This window comes from Lontra canadensis, unplaced genomic scaffold (genome assembly GCF_010015895.1).
Source record: "Lontra canadensis isolate GAN:19392208 unplaced genomic scaffold, GSC_riverotter_1.0 scaffold24, whole genome shotgun sequence".
Classification (NCBI taxonomy): domain Eukaryota; kingdom Metazoa; phylum Chordata; class Mammalia; order Carnivora; family Mustelidae; genus Lontra; species Lontra canadensis.
Window position 1 is genome coordinate 4,688,246 of NW_022631018.1, and position 23,844 is coordinate 4,712,089.

At 42.5% G+C, this 23,844-nt stretch overlaps 1 protein-coding gene across 3 annotated transcripts in view; it reads left to right on the top strand.

Annotated features, from left to right (window-relative positions):
• The window catches only part of NMNAT2 (nicotinamide nucleotide adenylyltransferase 2), a 188,365-nt gene that overhangs the window by 38,629 nt on the left and 125,892 nt on the right, over positions 1–23,844 (top strand). For 2 of the 3 annotated variants that reach the window (XM_032862672.1, XM_032862673.1), the window contains one exon: positions 1,186–1,331. In XM_032862672.1, coding sequence (XP_032718563.1) covers positions 1,247–1,331 — 85 coding nt within the window. In that variant the 5' untranslated portion in view covers positions 1,186–1,246. Of the gene's footprint in view, positions 1–1,185; positions 1,332–1,396; positions 1,466–23,844 lie in introns of those variants that run through there. The other variant, XM_032862674.1, reaches the window with a different exon arrangement.

The following is a 23,844-nucleotide window of genomic DNA, read 5'->3' on the forward strand; positions in this document are numbered from 1 at the left end:
TTTCCTAGCCTCCAAGCCCTGCTCCATTCTGACCTTCAGGACAGTCCAATCTTGTCTCCTAGCGTTTTCCCCTTATTCATGCACTCTCCATCACGCTGGCCTTCTTTCACATCTATGAGCACAACACGCCCTTCCCTTTCCCAAAATATGTGTACTAGCAGTTCCTTGTCATTTTGTTGCAGTTTGAATTTCACCCCCCTGGAGAGGCCTTCCCTGACTCCTGGATTTAAAGTGCCCCCTGCCCTGCCCCAGTTCACCTTTTGCTCTGCCAGAGAATGAATGGCATCCACTGATTGTGCACTGCACAGTTGCCATCTGGTATTTTCCTCCTCTGCTTACCACACCCATCTCCCTCCCATAGAATGTAAGCTCCATGAAGACAAGGACTTTGCTTTACCAGCAGGGTTTATAACAGGGCCTCACACATAGTGAGCACTCAAGAAACACTTGTTGAGTGGGTAAACCTTTGTCTCAACTTTGACAGCTTGTTTGACAGGATCACATAGTTTCCTAATACAGCGTTAGTAACTCTGCCCCATACATGTTCTCGGCATTGCCTCACCCTACAGAAAGGTCCATGATTCCAGAGGAGGGATTCAGATTCCCCCTCTTGGCAACCACTAGGTGAAGATCTAGACTCAGTTCAACAGTTAACCATCATCAGATTGGGGGGGGGGGGGAGAAAGAGAAATTAGTATTCCTGACATGAACCATTGTCATTTCTTACTAAAAATTTTGAGGAAGAAAAAAAAAACCCCACAATTCTTAAGATCAAACACTTTCAGAGTTGAAAATGTTAGAGAAAGTAGATGTGGACAGAAAAATGTTAGCCTGTGGGAGGAAAAGTCAGAAGGAGGTAAGAGAAAGAGCTCACACCATGCTGTTGAGTATCGTGGTTCTGGGCTTGGGTACCATGTCTTGCCTTGTACATAAACACTAAGGAAGGGCGTGATGGAGTGAGGTGGGTGGGGGCGAAAAAAGGGAGGAGTGGGAGACCTGGACGAGAGACGCGAAAAAAGCTAAAAAGAGAAGGACGGAGCGGAGCCACACAAAAGCGGCCTCGGATCTTGCCGGAGCTGCAAGCGTTAAGGGGAGGCGGGGAGTGACGCGGTTTGCGTCTGGAGCGGCTCCTTGGAGTCCACAGCATCCACCGCCGGAGCCTCGCCTTCCTTTCTCCCTCTGCAGACCTATCGAGACACAAAAAAAGAGGCGACCCCCGGACCAGCGCGAGGGACCCACCCGCACGATGACCGAGACCACCAAGACCCACGTAATCTTGCTTGCCTGCGGCAGCTTCAATCCCATCACCAAAGGGCACATTCAGATGTTCGGTGAGTCCTCCCGCCCACCCCCGGAGGCTGCTTCCGCCTCATTTCTTCCCCGGCACCTGTATTTTCCAGGGCGACAGAACAGTAAGGCGTGTGCCCCTCTGGAGGGATGCGCCGGCTCATCCCACTGGTGGGAGGTCAGCCCGTCTATTCCCGGCTCCTGGGAAGGGACGTTGACTGCGCTTCCCAGGCGTCACTTGCTCCGGCCAGACCCGGCTTGCTGGGGACCAAGGGGTGGGGGAGGGGACGGGCCCGAGGTGACTGTGGGTTTGGACCCGGTGGGAGGTCGAGATTCCAGAACTGGGTGCGGTGGTGTGGTAGTTTGGCCACTTGGCTGTTGCGGATCGGGGTGGGGTTAGAGGTTGGGTCGCGGAGAAGGCAAGAGGGGGTTGGAGATAACGTGCTGTTTGTTTAGGATGGGTGGAAAGCTCGAAGGAGTTAAATGATGTATATGCTTTGGAGGCACAAACACACTCACACACTAGCAGGGCTGGGGCTTCGAAGAGATTAATTTAGGGTTTGACTAATGGTTCAGGGCGGCCCAGGGGCGAACGTTTGAGGGTTGTGAACCGTGTATTGCCCGCGCGAGGTGATGGCTGAGTGAAGGGGCTGGGGGACTGGGCCAGCCTGGGCTTGGCTGCCGGGACCCGCTGCCGGGGAGGGGGAGGGGGCGGGGCGGCCGCTGCGGGCAGCCCTTTTCAAGCGAGTGTTGATGGATCCCGGCCCAAGTTGGCTGAGGCTCTGCCCAGGGCGGCGATGGCACCCGGAAGGCTTGCGGCGTGCGAGAGTGTGTATGAGTGTGAATATGTGAGTGTGTGAGTGTGTGTGTGTGTGTGTGCGCGCGCGCGCGAGTTGGGGCGGGGGGAGCGCGCATCACTGAGCGTTTGTTTCTTGGAGGCTTTGGGGCGTGGAGAGAAAGGGAGCGAGCGGTGGCTCCCGGCTGCTGGTTTGGGATTCAGCAGGGGCAACGGAAATGTGATCGATGCCTGTTGGAGATGTCGGGCCACCGGTGAACGCGGCTTCTCTGCTGCTCCGGTAGGACCCAACGGCACGGGGGCGTGCGCGTTTAGACACCGAGGGAGGGACGCGGAGGTCACTTTAGAAGCAGGCATAGAGTAGAGGTTGGAAGTTGGGGGTGCTTTTTTCCTGGCGCTGAAGGAAACGAGAAGAGGAGAGAGAGTGGACTGGAGAGGGATGAGAGAACGGGGAGGCCCTGCGCCAGCCGGCCGGCACGGCGCTATCCAGAGGCGGCGGTGCTGAAGCGCGGGGCGCGCCGGAGCTGGCTTTGGACACACGTGTTTACCCTGAGCCGGAGGATTGTGTGAGCCCTCCTAGGGCTGTTTAATGAAAGTCACATCATACCGGTAAAGACTGGGCGAGGTGGCTTTGACTAAAAATACTCTTCTGTTAAACCTAAAAGGTGCGTTGAACTGGGCCCGCTTATTAAAAACCTCATGAAAAGAATATCGAACTACTTTGAGCTGAGGGCAGATTCAGGTAGGCACTTTAATAGGATCCAAGGAGGGAGACTGAGAGGTAGCCATCCCTTCCTCACCATCCCTTTAACTTTTATAAAAGTGTCTTACTAGGAGCTAATGCTAGCCTACCTACTAAATAAAGACTTTTGTTTAAGCATGAGAATAGACCAGAGCATCTCATCATTCATCTAAGGGAATATCAGTGCCCTAGGAACACTATACTTTCACAGAGGTCTTTACCAGAGTCCTGCTTTTCTTCTCTGTCCATATTTCCTCTACCCATTTTATGTCGCTCTACTTTATTCCTCTCTGTTGACAAGGCAGGATTGGGCTTTCCTCTGGAACTCCTTGGCACTAGAAATCTTTAGTGAGCGGGGAGCTACTCCTTTTTTCCTCGGGCTAAAGTAGTTAATTCCACTTGTTTTGGATTGCAAAAAGGGGTGGATTTAAATCAAGAACTGAGGGGCACCTGGGTGGCTCAGTGGGTTAAAGCCTCTGCCTTTGGCTCAGGTCATGATCTCAGGATCCTGGGATGGAGCCCCCGCATCGGGCTCTCTGCTCAGCAGGGAGCCTGCTTCCTCCTCTCTCTCTGCCTGCCTCTGCTTACTTGTAATCTCTGTCTGTCAAATAAATAAATAAAATCTTTAAAAAAATTTTAAATCAAGAACTGAGGATTCTGTCTTGCAGCCGAAAAGAGTTTGCTAACAGTATAAAGGCTTTTGTTAAGTCGGTGTTGACCCACCAATTCCCCAGGAGTTTAGAGGGTAGAATATGTGGAAATAGTCATGGATTACAGCAAGCAGGTTTAGACATAGAACAGGTAGAAGAAGACTTTCTGACAGTTGTGACTATTTGCTTGGTATTGAACCTGAGGAATCAGAGAGACTATCTGTCCACAAAGCTTTATGATCGTCCATTACTTATGTGTAATCCAAAGAGCAACGTGGAAAGAGGATATGGGATGTTCAGGGTAGCTTTAAGGAGCTTATAACCTAATGAAGGATTTAGCACATATACATATGAAAAGGAAACAAGAACAAGAACACAAAATACATATTAAAACTATTCTTTGTAGAATCTCTTGTGAGAATTTGAGCTCATGATAAATTTTGTGATTTACTTCTGTAGTTTCTGGTTTGCAAAGTCTTTTCATTTCACTTACTCCTAATAAACAAGCTTACCCGAAAGGCATCATTATCTTCATTTTACAAATATGAAGCTGATGTTTGGAGGTGAAGTGACTTTCTTAAGAGGCTTAGGTGAAATGAAGAGTGGGTGGCAGCATGGAGACTTAAAGCCCACATTCTTGATTCCTCTTGCAGAGGCCTTTGCCCTGGACCAAATGCAGGAACAAGTGCTCACTGATCTGGCTGCATAATTCCATGAACTCCATTTCCTTCAAACATAAACTAACAGAGATTAGAATTAAATTGGTCATCAACTAAATGAGATTCCTAAATATGCATTTTAAGAGCTTTTTTCCATCTCTAACAAAATCAGTTGTCCATGAACTATTTTCTCCTTTTAAATGGCTTCTAAAATCTCCTCCACGACAGTACAGAAATAATTCGATAAAGTTATCAAGCTTTCTTTAAGGTCCCTGATATTTGTAACTGAATTTTTTTTTTAAAGACAGGAACAGGACTTTGAAATTAGACATCTTTAACAAAGTTCCTGTATTTTGAAATCCAACTGCTTACCAAAGAAAAAAGAGAAAGACTATAAACAAAAAGAAATGTGTTGTTCAAAACTAATAATTCGGGGCGCCTGGGTGGCTCAGTGGGTTAGGCCCCTGCCTTCAGCTCAGGTCATGATCTTAGAGTCCTGGGATCAAGCCCCATATCAGGCTCTCTGCTCAATGGGAAGCCTGCTTCCTCCTCTCTCTCCCTGTGATCTGCCTACTTGTGATCTCTCTCTCTCTCTGTCAAATAAATAAAAAAAAAATAATAAAAACTAATAATTCATTCTTCATCTCTGCAAAGTAATTCTTACACAGTTCTCAGTATTTGTAAAATATTTTAGAATGAGCTTTTCCTTTTACTTTGAGGAAAGGGAAGTTGATATTCCTAATTGTGGCTGTAGAAACACATAGAAAAATTTAATGTTTGTGATGGAGGTATTTGACACTTATATACTTAACTATAGCTAAAATGTTTTCAGGGATAAGTGAATATTTGGCAAAGTAAATTCATAAACTAGCAGTGTTTTATTTTGTGGGTCTGCCTTATTACATGAGACTAACAAGACACTAGAAGTCTTTTTTTTTTTCTAACTCACAAGATCTCTACATACTCAAGTATGTAGAGATTATATTTCAGTATAACTTTTTTTGCATTTATATTGCTATGTTTGTCAACAAATTCACCCCTGGGAAATAAGATAATAAGTTTAAATAGAAAAGTAAAAAAGGACTGATCAGATAAGTTTTGCCATGAAGGAATTGAAGGACTTGATCACAGCAGAAATGTATTCTGTTTTTTGATGATTGCAAAATAACAGGATTTTTCAGTTTCTCTACTTCAAAATATTTTTACTTTGAACAAATGGGTCTTTTGAAAAGAGATATGATCCAATTCTGTCCCTCTTCAAGGGTAATGAAGAGGGCTTTTAAATTTATTGTGGAATTTGAAATGCAGACCCTATTGCTACAACTAGAAATCATAAGAAAAATGAATTTGAGTTGCTACTGATATAAAGAACTGTCAGAAATCAAGAAACTGTTTAATATGCTTGAAATGCCTGTAGAAAAAGAACATTAAGCACAAAGTGGTACTTTATACTTTTGGCACCATTATTCTATTTGATCCTACCCTGCAAGTTGAACTGGATAATATCATCTCCCTTTTACAAATGACAAAGGAGAGGTACAGATGTAAGTCATTTGGTCAAGGTCATATGCAAAAGTCAAGATAAAACTAGTTTTCTAATATCTAGACTCTCTCTCACCCAGAATTCCTCTTTATTCCTTTAATTGCAACAAACTTATGAAAGGAAGAATCACCTGAACTTAGTTATTAACAAAGGGTAATGAAAACTTTGTGAATTTGTGTTCTTGGTAACACGGGCAACCAACGAAATATATTCAACAAAGGTATCTGTTCCCAACATCTTATACCTAACAAGGAAAAGCTATTTCTTAGTACTTAAATATTTCCCATATAATTGTGTTGCTGGAACATTTTTTTCTACCACTCCCCTAATTCCTCCTTCCTCCCCACTCTTCTGTTATCCCAACTAACATCTACTAATCCTTCAGATTTTAGCTTCAGTGGTACTTCCTCAGGGAACCTCCACTGACTTATAAATTAAGTATGGTTACCCTGACATGTGATCCCATACCAGCTTGTACTTTCCATGCCATAACTCTCATCTCATTATGCGCTTAATGACTGTTTTCCATGCTAGACCTTAAGCTCTGTTAGAACAGAAACCATGCCTGGTTTCATTATTGATTTATTTCCTAGTACCTAGCATGGAATAGGTTTTCTGTAATAGTATAATATAAATAACAATTGCAAGTAGCAAGTCTTTGCTCCATCACAGTTGTTGAGTAAATAAAAAATAAACAGGTCTACAGAATCTTGTTCCAGGTAGTGGAATCAACCGTGCACAAGAGCTAGGGTAGTGAGACAGAAAACCATGACATATTAGAACAAAGGATGGGTTAAGGAGAAGGGGAGTAAGAGATAATACTAGAAAGGTAGATGGAAGTCTGATCGATTATGAAGGCTTGTAAGTCATCTTAAGGAATTTAAATTTTATCCCAATGGCAATGACAAAACATTGCATGGTTCTTAAAGTAAAGGAATGTTGGGGCACCTGGGTGGCTCAGTGGGTTAAAGCCTTTGCCTTAGGCTCAGGTCATGATTCCAGTGTCCTGGGATGAGCCCCTCATCGGGCTCTCTGCTCAGCAGGGAGCCTGCTTCCTCCTCTCTCTCTGCCTGCCTCTCTGCCTAATTGTGATCTCTGTCTGTCAAATAAATAAATAAAATCTTAAAAAAAAATAAATAAAGTAAAGGAATGTCATAATTGTATCTCCAAAGTTATGAATTAATCAAATTTTGAATATAGATTGGTAAAGGGCAAAAATAAAAATGTAGTGACCAGCTAAGCACCTATTTCAGCAATACAGAGCTCACGTATGGGAAGATGGTCACCTCACCCAGACTGGTGGTATTTGAGATGGAGAGTGAGCGCATTTGTCACTCAAATGTAAAAGGGATGATTATTTGGAGACTTAGTGGGTGATTGGTGGCAAAGCAGACCAGGGTAACTCTCAGGTTTCTGTCCAAGGTAGGTGAATAAAGAACACCGGAAGAGAAGTAGATTTAGGGTTGGTGGGGAAAGTGAAGATTCATACTTACTCTAAAATTTTGGAAATATGTGTTCTAACCCAGCACTGATGCAAAAAAAGGAAATACTTAAATTCAAAGTATCTTTGTCGCTGGGACATCTGAATCTTCTAATAAAAGCTCCCAGTAAGTTCTGGTTGGATTATTCAAAGTTCTTCTTATGAGAACAATACTGAAATTCATTAACATTATGGAAGTAAAAAGATAAGAAAGGGTATACTGCCTTTTTAAAAAATATGGACTTGGAGAAAATCAAGGTCCTAAAATTGACTCTTTCTTAATATTAAGGTTGTGAAATTGGGAATAGTTAATACAGTCCAAAGACCATTCTAGAACTTGCCCACCACTGTGATAATGGCTGTAATATATTTTTCAGGTGGATTTGGGCATTCTAACTCATTGATAAGTTAGAAGTCCATTAATGGAAACTCATGGATCAATCACAGTAGTTTCACTGGCAGGAGCTCTGTCTGCTCATAACATGAAAATAATGCCTGAAAAAGAAAATTTGGACATTTTTGCTCACATGAACAGGTGTTTGATTTACTTTCTCCTGCTGAATTGATTAACTGAGCCTCATGTGGAACAAGCTAGCTATGAGAGGCAAATATCCCATCTATAATTCATCCCAAACCAAGGAATAAGATAAAACCAAGAGGGTTGATGTTCTAACAGTTTTGAAATGAAGAAATATTCATTTTCAGTATCTTCCTCTTTTTGTTTTACTTGATTTTATTCTACATGTCTAAGCCTTTTATTAGAAGATATGCTTAGAACTACCAGAAATAGAGGGTTCGTTCATATGCCTTTTAGGACGAAGCTTGAATTATTACTTAGTAGGAACATCCTTTAAAATATTACAAATCTTGGGTGACTGGGTGGCTCAGTCAGTTAAGCGTTGCCTTTAGCTCAGGTCATGATCCCGTAGTCCCTGGATCAAGTCCTGCTTCCGGGCTCCCTGCTTAATGGGGAGTCTGCTTCTCCCTCTGACCCTCCTTTCCCTCTCTCTCTAATAAATAAAAGTCTTTAAAAAATTTTTTTAAATATTATAAATCTCAAGAGAAACATTTCTATACACATTTCCAATGTTAGACTAAGGCAAGTGAACAGTCTAGAAGTGTGGAGGCAAACTAAAAAACAACACGTGCTAACCCTCATGTTTGGACTCCTCTGTTTCAGAGATATCCTTAGACGTAAGAGGAGAATGCAAAACTGGATGGATTTTCTATCTTTTCTGTTATTTTCTATTGATAGGCAATATTTGCGAAAGTAGTATATGGATGACTGGGAAAGAGAAATGAAAACCCACTTTTTTAAAAAAAGATTTTATTTATTTGTGAGAGAGAAACAGCACAAGCGGGGTCAGGGGGGAAAGGCAGAGGGAGAAAGAGAGGCAGACTCCCCACTGAGCAGGGTGCCATGACACAGGGCTTGATACCAGGATCCAGAGATCATGACCTGAGCCGAAGCAATGCTTAACCGAATGAGCCACCCAGGACACCCATACCTGCTTTTAAAAGTGTTTCTTTAAAGGGCACCTGGCAGGCTCAGTCAGTAGAGCATATGACTCTTAACCTCAAGGTTGTAAATTCAAGCCCTACATTGGATGTAGAGATTACTTAAAAATAAAATCTTAGAAATAAATTGTTTCTTTAGAAAAGATTCAAGTGTAAATTTTATAATATCACCACAGATACAGTGTTTAATGAATATTTAATGACACTATAAAACATACACATTCTAGTTAAGATTTTTTTTTTAATTTATTTGAGAGAGAGAGTGGGAAAACACAAATGCGGGGAGGAGCAGAGGGAGAGGAAGAAGCAGACTCCCCACTGAGCAAGGAGCCTGATGTGGGGCTCCATTCCAGGATCCTGAGATCATGACCTGAGCCCAAGGCAGACACTTAACTGACTGAAACACCAGGCGCCCCTCTTGTGCATTTTTTAAGTTTTCAAATCATCCTGAACTGCTCAAGAAGATCCTAAGGACACAAAGAAATGCATTAAATATTTTTTCAACACCACCTTTTTAAATTTTTTTCAATACCACCTTTTTAAAAACAATATTAAACACATAGAATTTTGGTTAAACAAGGCATTTAAAGGAATTCCTAAGATTCGATGTAACAGACTAAGAACTGGGATATAGGAATTTATTTGAGAGAGAATTACATAACTTTATTTATGGACATGTTCCATATCTCAGCATATGTAAATGAAGCATGAGTTTACAAGGAAGGAAGTTTTCCATTGCCAGAGGTTTTCCCATTATAAACATTCCATTGCAAGGAACAAATTTGCTTTTTTTGGATACAGTTTGGCAGATAGCCTCAGAAGTATTTTAGCCAAAAAAAAAAAAAAAAAGTTACATAGTTTGACCAAGGCCATCCCCCTGACATTGGCATCTTCCCTCCACCTCTTATACTGGATAATATCTCCATGATCTATGAGCTCTGCAGCAAAAGCAAATATTGTAACCACTACCGGCATCATCATTTTCCACATTATCATTTTAGTAGTGGAGCTACCTTCTTCCAGGGCTTCTGTAAACTCTACTACCATTAAACTGTTTTCTGTTTAATTTATCACACGGTTCTCTTTAGTTCTGGACAAGTGAGCCATTCAGGAAGGTTGTTGTAATTCTGGGGAGAAGAGAGTAGGAGGAAGAGGTAGAAAAGAGCAAGACTTAGAGGCTAACCTATGGACGGGGTGGCAGCTTAAATAGCTCTTTTTTCCTACTTACCTTTGCATCATGTTACCACCCCATGGATAGCCATGCTGCTACATGTTGACCTCCTTTAATATTTACCAAACCGTCGAAAGAGGGTGAGTGAAGTAGAGCCCCTAGATAAGACCACACGCATATGGTTTTGCTCTTGTTCCAGTTGCTTAGGTCTTAAACCGTGAACTTTCTTCATCTTTCTCTCTTTGGACACCCCCATCTATGTCAGCAAATGATTTTGGATCTCTCTGTCTTCAAAATACAGGTAGGACCAACCACTTTTCCATATCTACAACCCTGGTATAAGCCACTGGTATCTTTGACCTGCATTATTTCAATAGCATTTTAACTGATCTCCCTGCTTCTACCCTTGGCCCCAATACTCAGTCCTCAACAAAAATAGCCAAAGCAATCCTTTCTAAATGTAAGCCACATCTAAGTCAGATCATGTTGCCCCTTTGCTCAAAATCCTCCAATGGCTCTCTATCTCATTCAAGGTCAATGTCATTAAAATGACCTGCAAGGTCTCCATGATTGGCAACCTTTCCCCTTCACCCCGCTACACAGCTTTTTCCACCTCATTCTTAGCGAGACTTACTGAACTCCTTGCTTCAACCCTAGAGGCTTCATGCTAAATGTTCTCTCTGCCTAGAATGCCCTTCCCCCACATATTCCCATGTCTAATTCACCCTCCTCAAAGTTTTTGCCCAACTGTAACTTTCTCATTGTTTACTTGGCAGATCCTATTCCCCTGATCACATAATTTAAATTGCAGCTCACACACTCCCAGTCCCCCTTATTCTGCTCTTCTTATATCTTTCCCCCTTACCTCTTATTACCTTTTTTTTTTTTTTAAGATTTTGTTTATTTATTTGACAGACAGAGATCACAAGCAGGCAGAGAAAGAAGGGGAAGCAGGCTCCCTGGCGAGCAGAGAACCCAATGCAGGGCTCCATCCCAGGACCCTGAGATCATGACCCAAGCTGAAGGCAGAGGCTTAACCCACTGAGCCACCCGGGCGCCCCACCTCTTATTACCTTTTAACAAAGCATGTTATTTCCTTATTTGTTATGTTTGTTTTGTCATGTCCCCAGCTAGAATGTGAGATCTTCAAGGGCAGGGATCTTCATTTACTCTGCTTACTAAGGTATCTCAGGCTCCTAGAAGAGTGCCTGGCACATAATAGGGGCTCAATAAATGTCTGTCAATGAATGCAATGTCAGAATTACCCACCATCCTCCCATCCTCACCTCCAGTCCGTCTTCTTTTTGTGGCCGGAAGGGTAGAGAGTCAGGAGAGGACTCAGGGGCAGTGGATTCATTAGACAACAGCTTAATGAGTTATGGATGTGCCTCAGGCATCACATTAGGCCTCAAGGATATGAAAACTAAAGGCACTCTTTCCCATGCCCGGGGGAGATCATCTTCCATACAGGAGACAAACAACCTAAACAGAGCATTCAAGTCGTAAGTGCTATGAAAGAAGCAAAAATGAGGTAGAGAAGGGAGCACAGACCTTCAGAGCAGGTATTAGTAAGACTGAGCTTGAAAGGAGGAGCTGCCCAGAGCACAGGGTATGTGTAAAGCTATTTATTTATTTATTTATTTATTTATTTATTTATTTATTTGCATTTTACTTACTTATTTTTCAGAGAGAGAGAGAGAACACAACAGGGGAAGCAGCAGGCAGAGGCAGAGAGAGAGTAAAGCTTCCCATGGAGCAGGGAACCTGATGCTGGGTTTCATCCCAGGGTGCTGGGATCTTGACCTGAGCTGAAGGCAGATGCTTAACTGACTGAGCCACCCAGGTGTCCCTGTGTAAAGGCTTTTAAAAACATGGCACACTGAGGAATCTCCACGGAGCTTGCTAGATGACTGAATGTGGGTGGGGACAGGGAAGGGAAGGAGATGAGACCGCCAGAAGACAGGGTTGGGTGGAGAGTGGAGGGGGTAGTTCCAAAGAGTTCAGACTTTACCCAGCACTTTTAGTGAGCCCCCGAAGGGTGCTGGGCAAGGGAATACACTTTGCATGTGGGGCCTTGCCTCCCAAATGTCCATGTACCTGTCACTGTGATTTTTTTCTAAATATTTTGAAGTTATTTCTGTATCACTCTTTGAAATAAGGAGGGCTTTTCTTTTTTTTTAAAGATGATTTTATTTATTATTTTCCAAAAAGGAACCTTTGTCTATTGCACAAGCCATATCTACTCAAGGAATAAATAAGTGAAAAATAATACTACTACTGTACAACCCAACCGAACAACCAACCTCTTCCCTGATTGGAAGTTGTTCTCACCTACGTTCTAAATGTATGTCTTCTGTATGTCAATGGGATGGCCTCTCATTCTTCAAATACTCTCAGATTTGGCGAACTCAGTTCACCCTAGTTTGATCTTCCATAATTTTGTAGAATTTGGATCATGTAATTGTTCTCTTTTCCACAGGCTTAATTGTCAGAAGAGTAAGGACCATAGAGATCTTTTTCCTTGACACTTGTTTTTTAGCTCATATCCTTTTAGGAGGTCTTGAACAAGTATATTTCTGTTCTTGCTATAAAACTATGGGTTTCCATGACTTTGAAATTTAGTATTCTATCGTTTTAAATCCTCAAGTAAGTGATATTCCAGTGGGGGGCTGGGTTTCCCAATGCTTTATTCTTCAACATTTTCCTAACCCTTCATCTTGGTACCCACAGTGACATGGAGTACTTATTCCATGCAGCCCTGAGATTAAACAACATCAATAACTATTCACATTTCTTTTGAAATATTTATGTACTCATAAATATTTAGCAGTGTGTGGTTCATCATATGAACTGCAAGATCTTTAGGCAAATGTTTTTTGTTGTTGTTAACTTAGAGATTGCTACCCAGTATAAATTAAGAAAGACAATAAAATAAAATAAAATACACACACATATGTGTGTGTGTGTGTGTGTGTGTGTGTGTGTGTATATATATATATATATATATATATATATATATATATATATATATAAATTTAAGCCATAATTGCTCCATTTACCAGGAACCAATCTGCCTAAGGACAGTTTAAAAATTATTTACTTGTTATGCCCTGGGAATCAAAATTTATAGATAACATGTGATTTTCCCATGCTGTGAATAATGTTGAGAGAGAGTGGGTAAATGTCTCAGTTTTTCCTCTTGCTTCATTATTTCTCTCCATGTGGACATTAATAAACTGAATTGCTATTGATTTGGGAATATACTTAGTCTCCTTTAGCCTTTGTTTTTTCCTCTGTAAATAGAGTGATTGGACAACCCAGGGGTCAGCAAGCTATAGCCTGCTGGCCAAATGTGGCTTACAAGCTAAGAATGGCTTTTATGTTTTTAAATGGTTGCAAAAAATGCAAAAGAGTAATACTTTGTGATGTGTGAAAATTTTACAAAATTCAAATTTTAGTATTTATGAATAAAATTTTATTGGCATCCAGCCACACTCATCCATGTGTCTATTATCTGTGGCTACTTCCATACTACAGCAGCTGACTGGAGCAGTTAGTTGCGATAGAAACCTTAGGAGCTGTAAAGCCGAAACTGTTTACTATCTGGCTGTTTACAGAAGAAATTTGCCTATTCCTGATATACCGTACTTCTGAGATTTGAAATCGGCAGTGAATCTAAAGGTTTCCAAAAATATAAAGTGCCATTGAAATACATTACCCAAAGGAACTCTAATGAACAATTTTCACCTAAACTACATCTCCAAAAAGACTTGTCTAAGCAGTAAATGTAGTTTCAATTTCATAATTGTAATTTTTCTAGTTGACTGAGTAAATGATTGTGCTCACAGTAGGGATGATTTTCCGGTGTGTGGTTTACACTGAATATTGATTAACCCCTCTGGCTACCGTGGGACATTGATTTGCTGTTGAATATTAGACGTAGTTTTCCAGAACATCCTTTTCCCGATTCACAGTTATGTCCTTCTTTAAACCAAATATTTTACATACTTTATAGTTGAGGGTTTTAGAAGATTAGCACATCAATTGCATCAGGCCTTTGCAGAGCGCTCTTGAAGTCACATCTCATTTTTCTGCAGCATCTCACCTCCCTGTGAACTCTGACAGAACTTGCTTCCTACCACTCTTTTTTTTTTTTTAAAGATTTTATTTATTCATTTGACAGACAGAGATCACAGGTAGGCAGAGAGAGAGGAAGGGAAGCAGGCTCCCCGCTGAGCAGAGAACCCCCCGATATGGGGATCAATCCCAGGACCCTGAGATCATGACCTGAGCCGAAGGCAGAGGCTTAACCCACTGAGCCACCCAGGCGCCCCGCTTCCTACCACTCTTAATAGCACTTAGCACACCGTGACGTGGGGTATAGCTATTTCTGTGCGTGTTTCATATTCTCTATCAGATTGAGATGTAGGTCCTTGCCAGGGTCATATGGCATTTTGTATTTGCTAAGGTGCCTAGCACAGTGCTCTAGGCACATGGAAGGTACTATAACTATTTACCAAATATCTGAAAGATTGAACCGTTGGGAATATTTAGAATTCTCTAGGTAAAATAGGTGATCAGAAATCAGACAAGAATTTGGGAACCAACAAATATGGGAAAACAGAAATTCAAGTATGACAGAGTCAGGAAACAGGACAAATAACAAACGCTTAGGGACTTCCAAATCGAGATGGTTGTGGTCCCCAGATGGGAAGGCTCATGTGTCCTCGTGGAATCCTATCCCAGCATATAGCCTTTCCAGATCTCCACAGTGGGAACCTGCAGGTCATTTTGGGGAGGTATTAAGTATGTAACTTGGCAGGAGTGAAAAATGTGGGGTCAAGGATGAAGGTGAATCCTGAAAGTGGCCCCTAAATGCTTTCATCAGATGCATGGTACCTCTGGGAATGTTTTCTCAGTGAGGTGAGTGGGTTGGAGGATGGCAGAGGGGTTAAGTTTTATTTTTATTTATTCCCAAATTGAAACATGTTTTAGGCACAAGGCACCTGGCAAAGGAAGATTTGTATATTGTTTACTTCAAACAAACAAAATGAACAGAAAACCTAGTTTGTTGATTGTTAAGTTTTCATCTTCAGAAATCACAGAATCTCCATTTGAAGGAGATTTCAAAAATCATGCAGATACTCAGTACTGAAATCCCCCCTTTAAAACATCTTCACAGGTATTTTTCCAAACTCTGTTTGAGATCTTCCCGGGCCAGGGAATGCACTATTGTCCAAAGCAGCCAAATAGTGCTTGGCATAATTTTTTTTTTTTTTCTTTCAAGATTGTTCCTTCTTTTAGGCTGACATTGGCCTTCCTGAGACTTTTCTATGTTGACAGTTCTTTTCCTATCTTTTTTCCCTGGGATTCATGGAAGAGGTCTAATCTGTCTTCTTCTACTTGTGAGACATTGGAATAACTGAAGACGGCAATTCTGTCCTCCTCGCCACACTTCTCATTAGGCTTAGAAAGCTCTAGTTCCTTCTGCTGGGCATCCATTACTGTTTCTAGTCTTCATACCACCATGGCTTGTCTTCTTTGGTCATAACTTCATTGTCTTTGTCCTCTTGAAGTGTTATGTCCATTTCATGATGCAGCATTCTAATGTTGCCTGATGCATACGTCTAGTCTATTATTGCACTTAGCTTCCTGGACGTTCCCTCTATTTATGGCACTCTTGTCTCTCTCTCTCATTAAATCAGGCAAGGCAAGCTATTGCTACCTGCATGCTGAAATGTCCTGAATAATTAATCGATTTGGTGGACTGAGCTGCTAAACTAGTCCCGTTTATTTAAAGATCTTTCTGGTTAACAAACAAACAAACAAACACCTGACTGGCATATTGTCAAGATGTGGTATCTTCTGGAACTTTGCAGGTCAGTGCACATGCTTAGCTGTGTGAGATGTCAGTCATACCCCGGGAGTAACATGCTGCCTTTAGAATAAGAAACTTTGCAGGTTCCCAGACAGGGCTGAGACTGGAAGTCTCTGAATTCTTGAATTATCAAGTTTCTTGACATTTCATTGCAGGGTATGTTATTTTTTTAGTGGCTTCTGTTGAGAGTTCCAAATAAAAATGTTTTAAAATGTTTAAAAGTCCTGATTTAGGAACTAACTTCTGAACTTTCTTCCTGTCTTGTCTAGTTTTTCCCTTCATGATTATGCCATGGGTACTGCCCTATTCCCAGGGATCCCATTAGAGTGGCAGAAATGCCCTTGTTCCCAGTAATGGTGACTTTGCCCCAAGAGAGGTAGGCAGTGTCACATTTAATTGGGCAGGTGGAATTCAAAAACAAATAATAAAAAGGTCATTTTTCTTCTGGAAATTTCCAAACATGCAAAAGTAAACAGTGGTATTCCCAAAGTACCTGTCATCCAACTTCAATAATTATCAATTCTTTGCCAGTCTTGATTCATTGATACCCCAACTCACTTCCCACCCATATTCTTTTGAAGCAAATCCCAGACATCCTGTTGTTTCAAGATGAGATCCATTCACCTAGTATATAATTGCTTCTCTGTCTATATGACCTCCATTAACAGACTGGATCTTTCTCCTCCCTGGTTCATGTTTGTTTGTTTGACAGTTCGAGTGGCAGATGGGCAAGTAGGGGGACAATGTCTAATTTCCATCTTTGAACAGACATAATAATGCTTCCACCCCAGTCAACAGTCAGTGACACTTTATCTTTGGCATTGCCTTTGCAGCAAGGGATTTATGGCCTTTCCCATCTTTCTCACATCATGTGGGGCCTGGAAGTCTCTCCTCCAGGGTTGAGTTCCCACTGAACACAATAGGCCATTCTTCCATGACATACAACTTTCAGATTTTTTTATACATGGCCATTCAAATCCATAAATGTCTGTGTTAGGAGATGTTCCTACATCAGTGGGCCCCCCAACCTTGGGGGCTCTGAGCAACCAGGGATTCTCATAAATCAGAAGAGAGGTCTGGGAACTATTTCCAGAAAGCATGTACATTCACTCAATATGGCAGAAGCTAAGCATCAAGTTTCTGGGCTTTTGCTTATACTGTTACCAGTCTGGTGAGGTAAGCTCATACTGATCAGGAGTCCTGCTTGGTAGTTACAGATGTCATTGATGAAAAAAAAAAAAAAAAAGACAGGGGGAATTTTTTTCCTTCCACTTCTTCATAAGAGGAGGAAAGTAATTGACCAAATTCTGACAGTTTTGCTCCTGGGATAGCATTTGAATTCTGGGCTTCTGTTTGGCCTGCCTTTAACCTCTGTAGAAAATTAAAATAAAATCCTTCTTATTGGTGCCTTAATCCTTCCCTTGCTGTTTTAAATCAACTTTTCAAAGTGTATTGTCATGCAGTTTTGTTATCATTTGCATTTAAATGTAGTGAATAAAGAACTGCCTGCTGAATCCCTTGGGGAATGTTGAAGCCCCAAATCCCAGTTTGCCCAGTAAATCAAGCAGCTCTGAATATTCATAAAAGAGGGCTTGAATGACTTCTCCATATGGTATTTGCTCCTCTGGCCTGCACTCTTTTTGTTAAGATTGGTTCTTCCTGGTTTCACTTGTGGTTGTATGGAGCTATGACCTTGGACAGAGAAGGAATGATGGGGAACTGGTAAGGACAGTTTCCGGATTGGGGCCTTTCAAATATGGCCATGAGGGTACTCTAATGCTTTTCTGGCAGTGCTCCCCTTTGCTTGCTCCCATCCCCCACTCAATACAACCCACAGTCATTTACATATATGCTTTTCTTTTAGATGCAAATGAATTTATTTCAGTCCATTGTGATAAAAAAAATTTTTTGTTTGTTTAAAGAAATGTAGAAACACATTGTCCTTGAAAAAATGCTGGGAAGGGGAAAAGAAATAAGAAATGAATGGTTAATGAGGAATTGTTTTGTTCTCTGACAGTGGCTTTGGGGTACATTCCGAACTTTGGAAATTTAAAAGAATGGGGAAGAAAAAAGAAAACCCAACTTGTCAATGAGGTAATCTCTCAGCCTCCTTTCTCCTTCCTTCCCCGTAGGCTTGAACTATTCCCAGAGGGTTCATGACCAAAGGCCTTCATGCAAAATGAATCCCCTTACAGATATTCTTCCTGGCCTGGGAAAGCAGGGAGCAACAGTGGCATGATATGCCTAACCCCAGGGAATTTTTCTGATAGGTCCATGTTGTGACCGACCCTCTTCATCCTCTCCAAGAAATAATCACTATAAACTAACGAGAGCTAACATTTTTTTTTAAAGATTTTATTTATTTATTTGACAGAGATCACAAGTAGGCAGAGAGAGAGGGGGGAGAAACAGGCTCCCCGCTGAGCAGAGAGCTGGATGCGGGGCTTGATCCCAGGACCCTGAGGCCATGACCTGAGCCGGAGGCAGAGGCTTAACCCACTGAGCCACCCAGGTGCCCCACGAGAGCTAACATTTATTGGTTTATTGAGCACTTACTTTGTCCCGGGCACTGTTTTAATGCTCTTCTTGTCTTATCTCCTTTAATCCTTACAACAATCCTATTTTTTTAAAAGACTTCATTTATTTGAGACAGAGAAAGTGCACGTAGACAAGCAGGGGTGAGGGCAGGAGGTGCAGAGGGACAGAAGGAGAGGGAGAGAGAATCTCAAGCAGATTCCCCAGTGAGTTTGGAGCCCCACGTAGGGCTCCACCTCCTGAATCTGAGATCTTGACCTGAGCTGAAATCAAGAGTCCGATGGGTTTTAACTAACTGAGCTACCCAAGCACCCCTTTACAACCATCCTATTATCATTCCCATCCAGCTAATGATCAGAGAGGTTAGATAACTTGTGTCAAGCCACACAGCAAATACATAGTGGGTAGATGTGTAGACCCAGATGCTCTGACCCTGGTCACTGTTTTAAGGGCTGCAAGATGTTGCCTTGCTCATTTGTTGAATGAGAAGGGATGCTGAGCACTGTATTAGGGGCTGTGACAATGCAGAATTGAGCTAGGCCTCATCTGCCACTTGCATCTACCAAGTGGCCAGTGCCAGGGATCGTGTGCAGAGAGGCCGGTGCTGATCTGGGGATCCTGGCCAAGGCAGCCAAGTGCAGATTCTGCAGAGCACCAAGGAGACCCATGGACAAGTCCAGAGGACAGTGAAAAGAGCAAAAAGAAGGGCTCGGCCTAGAATCAGGAGACACTAGAGGGAAACAGAAGCTTGGAAGCCTTCAAGAAGGGCCCTAGGTTATGATTATGAACAGAGTGAAATAGCCATACTCACCTTTCTGCTAATTTAAAGGTTCAGGGTCAGAGTGGACAGATAGAAAGTTGGCAAGAGTGTCCATAGATAATTATTCAGGAACCTACCTCCCCTCACGCATTATAAAATGAGTATAAAAATACCTATCTTATTGGGCTATAATAGCAAGCATTAAATGAAATAAAGTGAATATATTGTAAGACCACCTTCTTTGACTGCCTGGCTTTCACTATGGGCCCCAGTGCGCTATTTCGCCCTTGGAAAATCACAAATCCAGTCCCTCAGGACTGAGTGTTACAGATTTTACTCTGTATTTTACAAAGAGATAGAAAAGTTGCAGTAAATCACCAACAATTTCTAAAATGTCACACAAAATTCTAGGGAGAGGAAATTTGTTTTTTCCCCCTTATGGTAATAGATCCATCTCCCTTCTGCCGGCAACTGCCCCCCACCCCCACACCGCCCCTCCCCATGTCCTTCCCACAAAATGCCCTGGTTTCCTCCCTGCCCATCGGGCTCTTAGCTTCCTTGGCTCAGCTGCCCCTCCATCATCTTTCCCGCCTCTCTCAATCCCTTGGCCAGCCTGCCTACCCTACAGGAAACAAAAGCTACTTGTCAGATTCTGCCCAGCTCCAAGCAGGTCCCAGCCATTGTAAAGGCCTATTGAGCCAGAGCGGCTCCACCCTAGTTGAACTGCCATTTTGTTGTTTATGCAGTAAAACTTAAATTGACCCTGTCCCCCCCACCCCCAGGGGAACTTCCTTAAAAACAAGTCCCGGAAACCAGTCCCAAGTAACAAAGTCCAAGTACAAGGGTGGGTCAGGCCAGGTGGAGGTATTCAATCAGTGGGGGCTTATACTGTCTCCTAGCTACCAAGGAGTATGGGCCCCGCCCTTTGGGCACCTTTTGGGCGCCAATTCTGACCAAGGTGGTAGGCTGGTTCAAATGTCTACTAGGGTAAATTGTAATTCAGTTGGTCACCTAGCGTGACTGTGCAGCTTTCTCTGTGTGGTACAATTTCATTGGCCACCTGTGTGTGGCCAGGCCCAACCACATGGCCTTTGCTCTATAAAAGTTAGTCTGTGAAACAGAGAGGGATCGCCCTCTCTGTAAGGGGTGGCCCCGACCGGTCCGTTTGATGGTCAGTTTGATTCTTGATGCTTGGCGCGAAATAAAGCTTTGCTCGACCTTTGCTTTGTATCAGCCTCGCTCCTTTAATCACGGACCCATTATTGGGGGACCCATTATTGGGGGATCCAACACCATGTGTAAAGATTATAGCCCATCCGGTCACATACAGAGTTTTTAACAAACTATCTAGCCCACAGTAAGTGATGGATAAATGTGGGTAATACTAGCAATTGTTTCAGTGTCTTTCCATGATGTCTTGCCTGGGCCAACACGCAGTCTGCCCGGAGGTCTGCTTGCCAGTATTAGTGGGGGATTTGGGAAATGACAGAAAGGCAAAAGAGGGTGGATGATTGACATCCGTGGATGCTGTGAGTGGGCTGAGATTTTAAGAGAGGCCTGCAGAAGTGTGGACATTGCCAGTGAGCATCCAGAAGTCATCAGGGAGGCAGCCACCTGTCCAGCGCAATTTGCCCTTCTCTTTTTTGTAATCACTAGTGGCTTACCTGTCAGTGAGAACAGAGCAAGTGCTGAAGGCATCCTGCCTGTCCCTGCTGGGCAGAGCACCTCGTTTCGATGAGAGGCCTTGGTAGATCCTGCAGGGTAAGGATCTGTGCCCCTGGTATCCCTGCAGAACAGTTAGCTTTTGCTGCTGCTGGAAAGATCTAAGGCCAACAGTCAGGTGACTGCTCATCCTCTGGGAGGGCTGGCAAGAGAACCAGGATTTGGGGCCAGATTTTTGCGCCTGTCCTCACCCCATCACCTACTGGAACTAATGGTGACTTAGGGTAGAGAGAGTCTCTATAGAATGGAACATAATCAGATTTGCAGTTGGAAGAGACTTCTGAAGTCATTCAGTTACTTACTGGATACTTTTCATGACAGAGAGCTCATTTCCAGTCTGTTTCATTGCTGGCAACTTTATTTATTAGAAAGCTCTTTTGTCTTGAACAAAATTGGTGTTCTTATAACTTGGGACTATTTGTCCTGGTGCTATCTTCTGAAACTGCCAACCAGGCTCTGTTTAGCTTTAAGATCACCCCAAATTACCTAACATCTAGATTGGGAATATTGCGTATCTTTGTAATTCAAATGTATAATTTTGTAGGCTCTTCACCTAACAGTTTGAAGCACAGTCCGCCCGTTGGCCAGAGGAAGAATTCATGGGTAACATGTTAATGAGTTCCTGCTGGGTATCTCTGACATTAGCTCACCTGCTCTGCTCCCCGTCAACCTCAATTCCTTTCCCTTTCAAAGAGCTATCAGCCCCTGACGTATTTTAGGGGGGTGTTTAGTTGTTTATTTGCTTATTGACATCTCTTCTCTAAGAATAGAGGCTCCATGAGAACATAACCTTGTCCTGGCCTGTATTGGCCTGTACTGTATGCCCAGTGTTTAGAACAGTGCTGGAACATAGGAAGAACTCAGTCTTTGTGGGACTAAATCAAGAGCCAAGGGAAGATAGTGAAGGTCCCAGATCCTGTCAGTACTTATCTGAGCACTCTGGTGGAGGACAAATTGTCTCTTTTATGACTGACTGCTACAGATGCAATAGTCCTAACCCTGGACTCAGGGCACTTGGGTTCATCCCGGTTTTGCATTCATTGGCTGCAGGACCCTTAAGCTGATATTTAACTGCTCTAGGGCTTCTCCTCCTTATCTGTATAGAGAATGGACACTCTCTGCTTTGTTCAATTTCAGAATTGTCTGAGGATGAAATACAACTATATGCAAGAAAGAATTCTATAAACTGGAAAGCCCTATGTAAATATGAGTTCCTACTGTTATGATTATTATGATTGAAGATGTATAATCTCCATATAGTCAAAGTATATTGAGTCTGAAAATGAATTTATCTCACTTTTGAGATGAATTAATTTCTGGAGCAGCTAGGGATCATTTAATTTTTAGAGATGCTCTTTGTGATTTTGCTTAGGATGATAGCAACATCCTATCCTCACTACCAATACTTATTTAAGTGTTTACTAGGTGTAAACCATTTGTCCAGTTGCTGGAGGTACATCAGAGAACAAAGCAGATAAAAATCCCTGCTTTTATGGCATTTACAGTCTAGAGGAGGCAGAGAGACAATAAACAAAATAAATAATTATGTAGTGTGTTAGGTTGATAAGTGCCATGGAGTGCAACAGAGGAAAAAAAAAAAAAGAGCACAATAGAGAAACAGGGAATACCAGGGATACGGGTTGCTGTTTTAAAGCGTGGTCAGTGGAGATCTCACTAGATGGTGACATTAAAGCAAAGACTTGAAGGAGGTGAGGGATTCAGCCATATGGATGCTAGGAACAGAGCATTCCAGGCAGAGGGAACAGCAAGTCCAAAGGTCCTAAGGTGAGGGCCTCTCTTGGATGCCCAAGAGAAAAATAAGGAAATCAGTGTGTCTGGAGTGGGGAGAGATGGAGTGATAGATGAGGTTAGAAAGATACTGGGGGACCAGATTGTATAGGATCATTAGGACATTTTCAGGACTTTGGAATTTACTCTAAGGGAGAAGGGGAGCCATTTGAAGGTCTGGAAGAGAGGTGTAACATTATCTAACTTTCCCTGAATTATTCTGATGGCAATGATGAGACTAAACCATCAGGGATGAAAAGAGAAACAGGAAAACCAGTTATATATTTAATCCATTTAATCTAGAAAAGAACCGATGGTATTTTGGACCAAGGAGGTAAAGGTGGGAAGATGCAGTAAGATTCTAGATGTATTTTGTAGGAAGTTCCAATAAGAATTTATTAATGGCTCTGTTTTGGTGAGAAAGAAAAAGGAATCAAGGATGAGCCAAGGTGTTTGGTGTGAGCCACTGGAAGAATGGAATCGCCATTTATTGATATGGTGTGACTCTGGGAGGAGCAGGTTTGGGAATATCAGGGGCCCAGCCTTGGACATGTTACTTCTGAGAAGATGATTAGATATTCAAATGAAGATGGTGAGTAAGCATATATCCGCAGGAGCCCAAAATACAAGTAAATAAATAACTCGAAAGTCATCAGCACATACTTGGTATTTAAAGCCACGAGACTGGCTGAGAATACTGAGGGAGTGAGTGTCCCCAGGGCAGAGGTCAAGGACTGAGTACTGTGACACTGCAGTGTTTAGGGACTGGGGACATGGTGGGGGGGCCGTGCGTGGGGGGGCAGTGCGTGGGGAAGAGGCAGTGACATTGTCTTTAAAAGACAGTGTGCACCTCGGTGGCTCAGTGGGTTAGGCCTCTGCCTTCGGCTCAGGTCATGATCTCAGGGTCCTGGGATCAAGTCCCGCATAGGGCTCTCTGCTCAGCAGGGAGCCTGCTTCCCTTCCTCTCTCTCTGCCTGCCTCTCTGCCTACTTGTGATCTCTCTGTGTCAAATAAATAAATAAAATATTAAAAAAAAAAAAGACAGTCAGTGAAGCTGATGCAAGCATGCTATGAAGGCACACACACGAGTTGTGTCTTTCCACAATGTCAGTTTTATTCAATCAAAAATCAAGGTTGAAGCAGGTTCAGGATTCCAAACTCATTGACATTGACATTTCGCTACACATTTAACTTAGCTTCATTCACGTCACACAAAGCAAAGCACAATACAAAGTCACACAACCAACAAGATTCAACAAAGGGTAGGAAGTTAATGAACCAAATGTGACGTCAGTCCCTGAGTACACAGTTGGGA